Source organism: Xenia sp. Carnegie-2017, unplaced genomic scaffold (genome assembly GCF_021976095.1).
Source record: "Xenia sp. Carnegie-2017 unplaced genomic scaffold, XeniaSp_v1 HiC_scaffold_16, whole genome shotgun sequence".
NCBI lineage: Eukaryota > Metazoa > Cnidaria > Anthozoa > Malacalcyonacea > Xeniidae > Xenia > Xenia sp. Carnegie-2017.
In genome coordinates, this window is record NW_025813469.1 from 14,157,577 (window position 1) to 14,165,827 (window position 8,251).

The window sequence follows — 8,251 nt, forward strand, 5'->3', positions numbered from 1 at the left end:
AAAGTGAAAAAATAATATTTCATTTTAATAATGGGCTTTTGCTGAGCTTTATGCTTGTTCCTAAAGAGTTGTTTTAAATGAAGCAAAACCGTTCATCAATTGTTCCTTGGTGACGTTTCTTCATAACATGCAAGTAATATATATCTAATATATAACTAAGGAAGTTTTGTTTATTTGAATTTCCGTAATTACAGTGCTCGATGCGTTAGAGCAGAGCATAAATATAGATAAGAAGAAGGAAATACACAAAAATTACAATTTCATTCCGACAACCTCTGAAGAGTGAGAAATCACGAAACAGGCTTGTCGGGATGAAATTGTAGTTTTTGTGTATTTTCTTCTTCTTATCAATAATATATACCTAATATATATGTAATATATATCTACATAAAGAGATTCTTTTTGTAGAGCTTTTAATATGAGCAAATTACATTTGAATGAAAACAATGATCGAAGTCAATTTCAAAAGTTTTGCCGAAAACTTCATTTCCTAATCATCATTCCAGTATTGCTATAACAACAGAACAGTTTTTAAACGCAAGATCCTAAACCAAGCACTTCTCCAAAGACAATCACAATTTGATCATCTTCTCTCTTCTAGTGTGCATGCAATGAGTTGATCGCGCCAGGGGGAACGAAAATTTTGGCAAACCTCTTTTATGTAGATTTTTACGTAATGCATTTAAATAGACAAATAAAAATATTTTAGATATTATCAAATCAAAGGGATCAGAATTCACCCTTTAACCTGAGCGCTTACCCTCTGAAGACGTTTTTCACGCTATAACCATAACGCTTACCCTCTGAAGATTGTATAATCTAAGATGGCTTCGAACGAAAGATGTAATTTTAGAGATTTGAAGAATAAAATTTGTTCAAGATGTGAAATATAGCAAATTTGCATTTGTTTTGCATATATTCAAATTATGATTGATATATTATCAAGTTTCTTTTGGAAAATTGATAATTTGGACAAACGTTTTTTGTTTATAGTGATAAGTTATAAGTGCACAGTACTGCCTTCTCTTATGTGTATCAAATTTGATTTCCCCCATGTTACAGCACAAAATGTTTGGGTTTGCGTGCGGTTGTTGACGATATGCTTATTGTTTGTGACAAAAACTAATACATGCAGTCATCAAAGTAAATAATGACTAGATAATAACGGTAAAGAGATATATTTAATTATAAAATAAACACAATGAAAGGCGTGCGCTGATTGGTCTAGAGCTGTGTTTGTATTAGCCTGTGCAAAACACATCTGAGCTCAACCAATCAAATCAATCAAAACAATCAATCAGTCAAGAGAATTTGCAAATCGATCATGAACATTACTTAGAGGAAAAATTAAAATGTCTGTCTTTTTTGCATTATTGTTATTTTATAAAAGAAATAAGAGATGTTTTTCGTGTTGATCACTCTCGAGCATGTGCAACCCTCGATCTTCGGTTTTGGGCTTGCACTGTCTGCTCTCGAGTTCTCCCAAAGGTCTCCTCGGTTTGCATAAGCTTGTGCAAACACATGCAGTAAACATCTTTTATTTCTTAAATGATTAACCCTGCAAAACCTTTAATAGATAGAAAGAAAGATCCTCACGAATCAATCAACATTGTACGTCATAAAAGACTTATAATGAAGTACTTTGCACTCTTTCATTCCGCAAACCGACCCATCGTTCCCCCCAATGCGAAGTGTAAAGATTACATTTTAAGAACAAATTTTGGAACATGAACATTTTGTTCAGGGATTCTCCAAATTACATTGCATTGAAAAAAATTGTAAGGCAATTTGATCGTCTAAGTTAGAGTTTAAGGTTTGTGAACTTACAGACTTTAGAAACTTGGAGAGGAGATGACGTTGATGGGAGGGATTCATGAATGCATCGTTGCTTTTTATAAGTCTAACACCCCGTAATTAGATATATTTGTCACAAAAAAGTTTTTATATGGTAATCTACTAGTTTATTTCCTCTGATGTTATATATTGATCATGCATACTTCTTATTTTGCTTTTAACCAATGAGAATGTAAAATTCTTGAGACATGGGTAATAAGTGGCATTATCTAAATCTAACTTGACCATACGTTATAATTTATAACCATATTCGTCTGTCGTATGCCAAGGTCCATACTAAAACGAGGCTTACTATCTCTCAAGCAGTCGTTTGAAAATCTATCACAAAACATTCAAGATGAATTTACCACTACTGGCATCAGTCATGCTGATATTTTGTACTTCCATCGTCGATTCGGTTGCTGGTCGTGAATATTCAAAAGGTAAAGTGCTGAACATTATCACAAACAGTTTAGTCTAGAATGTTTTACTATTATTTACTAAGAAAAGACATCGACGTTTGTCTAAAGCAAGAACCTATGATTTGAGTCATGAATTTATTGGACGAAATAGTTAAAGGAATTTACATCTTTCACAGATGAACCAAAATCGTTTGCTCTTTTGTTCAGGGAATTTAAAGCGCTTCTATTTCAAGCCAAAATTTTTTCATAAAAGATTGACGGGTTATCTGAGCAAAAAAGTTGAATTATTTTTCAAGTTGTTCTTGGAAGGAAAGGTTCAGCAAGCTGTCAACAGCGTATATGCGAAGGATAGCGTGTTTCTGCCGCAAAGTGCACCGGAGGCAATAGGCAGGAAAGGTAAAAAAGACTGTTTGTTTGAAAGTTGATTACATGCATAAAAACTGAACCTCGCACGCACGTCTGGTAGACTGGAGTCTTTAATTCTGCATTCGTTTTTTCCTTTAGGAATATTTAATCACTTCATTAGGGGAGGACCGTTAGGAAATATCACCACCAACATAGACTTTAAAGTTGAACAGATGATAAAAAGGGGAAATGTAGCAATATTAAGATATCGAGGACATTCTTACGGAAAGAACAACGAAGTGTTAGTGACATTCCGGTAAGCATGCTATGCTCATACATAAAAGGAAGCGTAGGTGAAGAGAACTCAAGGCATAAAATTCAACATAAAAGGATAACTTTTGACTTTTTGTGGTGAATTAACCTTTACAGACATATACTATTTATTTGTCTTTTTTCAATTATGAATACGAAATTTGTCTGCGCAGAGATGTGAATAATTAATTATCTGCAGGATTTTGACCAATGAGAGTACGAGAAAATTGTACACTGAAAAGTAATTTGATTGGTCTATACGTCACCATTGTAATGGCAGCTTAGGATTATTCGTCGAGTTTTTTTGTATATTCATAACAAAATATTACAGCATGTGAAAAATAAAAACAAAAAATTTGTATCGTGGTCTTTATAAATAATGTAAATAAATACGCATGTAAATCCTCCAGAAGCCCCTTTTCATGTTTAACTGTTAGTTAAATAGAAAAGCCTTTTTTCTTTAATCAAATATTTCAAACTTTCTTATAGGGAAATGTTGGTGTTCAAGAAGATCAACGGTGACTACCTCGCTCACGTGGGAATGGCGAATTTTGAGAATCCATGTCCGATTTCGCCGCCGTGAAGAACGTAAAATTATATGTTAGTTTCTGTACGATTTCTCAACAGCAAGAATGAAGTTGGTCAGTATAAAGACATAGTTAAAGCTACAATTTTTTCAATAAAAATCTCTATTGCAAAACATTTTCGTCTCATTGTATATTTCATCCATAGACGAATGACTGAGTAGTAAGTTAGTGAAGGGAGGCAGATGGAAGTGTTTGATTTTTTAAGAATTCATCGATACTGTTGAGGAAACGATTAGCACGATTGTCGCATGCATGTTAAAGAAGTCATTTCAGTAGAAAAGTTTCCTACATGAGCATGGAGTTTTTATATAGATAGAACAATGTTTGAAGATTTTGTGATGTTAGGAAATAAAGAGCGCTTATATTGAAAGGAAATGAAGCTATGAAAATTGATTAACTTGAGAGAGCAATAAGAAATTGTGGTACGAACAACATATTTTGACTTGAAATAAAGGAAGCGTGCTGAAGTATTTGACAAGTTTGAATAAAAAGAAATGTAAGAATTTTTGTTGGTTGTGATTGTTAAGAAAGAGGTGTGTGATCCAAGCAGAAGGGTAACTTATGTGGTAAAGTCAATCACAACTTCTTGTTTGAGGACATCAAGATATTAGCAAATAGACGGCCTAAGGAGACTACCACAGCCCTGTCAACGGTCTTTCTCAAATGCTAAAGTGAAATCATGAGAGACACGCGGACCGGAACTATGATATTATGCAATTGTGCCGTGTGTATTTTGAATGAAATTCCTGCTCGCCATGAACTATATATATTTAGCAAGCTTGGTTGATGCTATTGTTTTGATTGATTCTGGCTAAAGCTAAGAGCAAGGGTTCTCAAAGAATGGAAGGTATGTTGGGCATAAATTTCTTGTTGAAAGTCTGAAAACAGAAGTGGCATTTCATGTATAGTGATTGTGTTTGAGCTGCTCTCCAAACATTCTCTGACTTACGATCTGATCCCCAGTTTTGGAGCATGTGCAGTTTGATTGGAAATGGTTTATACCATCTGAAGACGCGATGAAACCGCGTTGAAGAAACCCTCAAGCAAGTGCATGAAAGTGAAAACATATAAAAAATGATACCATTAAGTAAAACTTGACAACATATAAAGTGTATAGTGCTAGAAATAGATTATTATCAAGTGTTTGAATTTGAATATAAATCATCGTTTACTAAACAGTGTGCTGAATCATTTGGTAAGATGTCTAAAATACGTTCTTTACAATATCTATAGCGAGGAGCTTTTAAGAGTTTGAGCTTGATAAATGTTTTGAACAGATTTATCACGCGAGGCGCAGATGGCAAATTACGATTTGATTACACATTTGAATGATTTTTAGACACTGAAGCGCCTTGTATATTGTGCATAGAAAGGTTATATGAAAGGTCACCCCAGTCGGAACCTTTGTGTTTTGTCCTCGTACATATCTTGCTGTGCGTATTAACCGCAATTATTCCAGCCAGTTGATAAGGATTTTTAACTTTTTCGAACCATTAAAATTACCTGAAGTCATGATTTCTTACGTATAAATATTTTCAAATTCATTACTCAGAAATGACGTTATACCACTTTAGTCATGGGAAACAAGCGATTGACTGTCAGGAAAAATGACGAATGTGAGAACACGTTGCCCCCCTGACTGATCCTTGTATTATTTGCTCTGTGATAACGTGTGCGACATGATTATATGAATATCTTTGTTGTGAAATTTGAAATGCTTTTATTCAAACGCAACTTTGTTCCACGAGGCACTATGTATGCCGCTTTTCCAGTTTTCATATTTTCCTCGTTCTGTTCTCCGGAATTTGTTTCAGGACATCAAGATGATACTTGCTGCTATCAGGAATGTTTAATAAATATAGTAACAAGTCACGTTCTAAGCAGGAATTTGCATGTTTTTAGTGAAGAAAATAATCGAAGAAAAACTTAATACAGTCTACGCACTCCTTGTTGAGCAAAAAATTGAGGAAACACTGGACTTCTATACAGATGACTGCATTCTCATCCCCCAAGGTGCTTCAGAGGTAAAAGGCAAAAAAGGTGAACGAAGAATTTTTGTTTGTACTGTCGATTTCATTCATAACAACAAAAAGTTTGCCTACGTAATTTTAAAACTACAATCTTTCATCTTGCTATGATACAGAGTTATTAGAGCACTACAAAACACAGTTGGCTTTGCTAAAGTTAGTGACTAGAGTGGATGTTCAAATTAAAGAGGTGTTCGACGGAGGGAACATTGTGACTCTGCGATATACGGGAAAGGCGATTGCACAAGATGACTCTGTTCTTATTCAGTATCGGTAAGATAAAAGAATGTTAGAATGAGGGCCACATATGTTGATAAATGCATATTTGCACAAATACATTATATTCGATCAATGAAGTAACAATTTTTGTAAAAAGGAGGCAATCTGTACTTATTTCAAATTTCGACTAAACGTCCAATAAAATCGTTAAGTTACCGTCAAAAATCGAAAAGTTTAAACCAATTTTCAAGCCAAAATAAACGAAACATTTCTTTAGATTAAGCCAGCCCAAAACCATTAATTCCATCATTTTGTAAGCACTTTGTTCACAAAACGAGCAAACATAGCATGTTGAAGAAATAGTGTATGGTATTGTATGATGAAATTGCCAGAGAAGCCAAAAATATGGAGATAAATATTAAGATGTGAGTCAATTTGTCAAGCAGAACTGAATAAGTTTCTTCAATCTTAAGTAGAGTTGATTTCGACTTTTAATAATTTTATTGCTATTTATGCTCTAATCAGGTCAACAATCTGACAATGATTATCCATGATGTAATGTTTGCTACGTATTCATGATTACCCATGATGCATTGTTGAAAAGGTCTAGAAACAATAGTGTTGTTTCTAGTAATTTGAGAAACGCAACATGACTGTAGCAATCACAACTAAACCAAATTTCAAATGAAAAATTGCAGGGCGATGACGGTTTGGAAGAAGATCGACGGCAACTTCTTCATACACAATGTCATAGTAAATAGGCCAAAGTAAACACTCTCTTTTTGTGAGAATAAGATAACTGATCAAAGTCATTGCTGAATTTTTAGTTAAATATGAGCCATAAATACGAAAAACTTGTATTGTAAGAAAAAAATCATTACATTTAACGAAATGGTTTTAATCTTGGGATCATAATGAGTAAAGGAAACATAGATTTCAAGGTGGGATGCGCTTCCTAACCACATCAACCCCTTTTAGTCGCCTTTTACGACACGCAGAGGTTACGTTGGGTCTATTCTAAGATGCCGGAACCCACACGGCAAAGATAATGAGGGAAGAAAGGAATGTGAGAAGAAGGAATGAGGAAGGCGAGAAAATACAAGAATGGGCAAAACGAAAGAATTGCTACTGTGTATTACATGGTATCATAAATAAATTGAGCATCTGATTACTTATGGCAGTGCTGGAAAAAACAGTCATTTGGATACTATCTCAGAGAAACAAAGAGATACAAAGAATTTAAAGAACTGCAAAGTGAAATTGTGAGTCAATACAGACTGGTAGTGCTTGAAATCTTGAAAAGCAAAAGGCAGAGTAGGAAGGTGAGAAAGATGGGAAGATTGAAGATATGGAATTGAAACATTGGAAATAGAATTTTTCCTATCAAAATTTACTGTCAAAGCATAAAGGTATATAGCCTGTTATACTTAATCTTCCTTGGCAATAGTATTATATGATACCCACTGCCGTAGAGGGCAATAACTTGCCAAACCATTACCATTAAGCAAACCAGAAGAGAATGCGAAGAATATTACAATAAAAGAATAGAGGTGTAGTCTACTAATAGTCGTGATTCGAGCTGAAAATTGATTAAATAAAAACAATTCAATGTATTATTTTATACGCCCAATGCTTCCTTTCTCATCAAAATTATGATTTGACAAACTTGATTTGCACAACAAGTTTACCTGTCGTGCTATTTTGCATACATTACAGTGCAGTGAATGCACAATATTTTAGTAATTCAATTCAGAGATGCATTCATCCATTATGAAAACCGCAGTGTAGAAACTTTTTCCCATCAGTTAATTATAATTCATTGCTTTTGCCTTTTCATGTGTGAAATCATCGATATAAACGATGGCACCCTTACACATTTTATCTACCACTTCTAAAGAATGTTAAAACTTCGAGAGACAGTATAGCTGTTTTCATTTTTAGTTCGTAATCCATTCGAATGACAGAAAATACATGCCTGACTCGCAGCTTCTTGCAAGTCGTTTGGAATTTACCAATTATAAAAATTCGAGTTCATAGGACTGCATTATGGCTGAGGTGAAAAAAAAGGAAAAAAATTTAAATCAATCGTGTTGGTGTGAAGCTTTTGGTAACATATCACTTCATTTATGAACTCTCACACCCATCAACATCTTTCCTCCCATTGGCTAAACCAGCATTAAATTATGTATTTAATAGTCATGTAGTTTGCATGAGGTCTGTTACGTGTCACTTATTTTCAAAGAGTCTTATTTACGAATCTTCTTTGAAGAGATGTTCGATCAAAAACGCGTGTTGCGACATCATTAACAATGGACAGACGATTTCTAAAGACGAATCTACCCTAGTTTGTTGAACAAAATTTTGGCCTTTTTAAGAAACACCTAGTTGAGTACCAATAAGATTTTGCTGATTTATTTACATTGAAGTGAGGTAAGCACACAAATTCTTTTTCGTCTTCTATCTGATCATTGAAGAAAACAATTTTGATTTTTCTAGAAAGATTTTA

At 34.0% G+C, this 8,251-nt stretch overlaps 2 protein-coding genes across 2 annotated transcripts; both read left to right on the plus strand.

The window, feature by feature from the left end:
- The first annotated feature begins 2,100 nt into the window (after positions 1–2,100).
- LOC124437198 lies at positions 2,101–3,614 on the plus strand. The gene is made up of 4 exons (XM_046987207.1): positions 2,101–2,276; positions 2,463–2,651; positions 2,760–2,916; positions 3,402–3,614. Exons 1-4 carry the CDS (start codon positions 2,192–2,194, stop codon positions 3,493–3,495), a joined length of 525 nt encoding a protein of 174 aa, XP_046843163.1. The 5' UTR covers positions 2,101–2,191; the 3' UTR covers positions 3,496–3,614.
- A 610-nt stretch (positions 3,615–4,224) lies between these two features.
- On the plus strand, positions 4,225–6,646 carry LOC124437210. Its single transcript, XM_046987220.1, has 4 exons — positions 4,225–4,346; positions 5,402–5,539; positions 5,643–5,799; positions 6,444–6,646. Exons 1-4 carry the CDS (start codon positions 4,340–4,342, stop codon positions 6,514–6,516), a joined length of 375 nt encoding a protein of 124 aa, XP_046843176.1. The 5' UTR covers positions 4,225–4,339; the 3' UTR covers positions 6,517–6,646.
- Positions 6,647–8,251: the final 1,605 nt, after the last annotated feature.

Excerpts from the sequence above, each read along its gene's own strand:
- LOC124437210 (XM_046987220.1), top strand. Across the intron at positions 5,540-5,642 it reads AGAGGTAAAAGGCAAAAAAG|AGTTATTAGAGCACTACAAA; the intron begins GTGAACGAAGAA and ends GCTATGATACAG. Across the intron at positions 5,800-6,443 it reads TCTGTTCTTATTCAGTATCG|GGCGATGACGGTTTGGAAGA; the intron begins GTAAGATAAAAG and ends GAAAAATTGCAG.
- LOC124437198 (XM_046987207.1), top strand. The coding sequence starts at position 2,192 with ATGAATTTACCACTACTGGCATCAGTCATGCTGATATTTTGTACTTCC. Across the intron at positions 2,652-2,759 it reads GGAGGCAATAGGCAGGAAAG|GAATATTTAATCACTTCATT; the intron begins GTAAAAAAGACT and ends TTTTTCCTTTAG. Across the intron at positions 2,917-3,401 it reads GAAGTGTTAGTGACATTCCG|GGAAATGTTGGTGTTCAAGA; the intron begins GTAAGCATGCTA and ends ACTTTCTTATAG.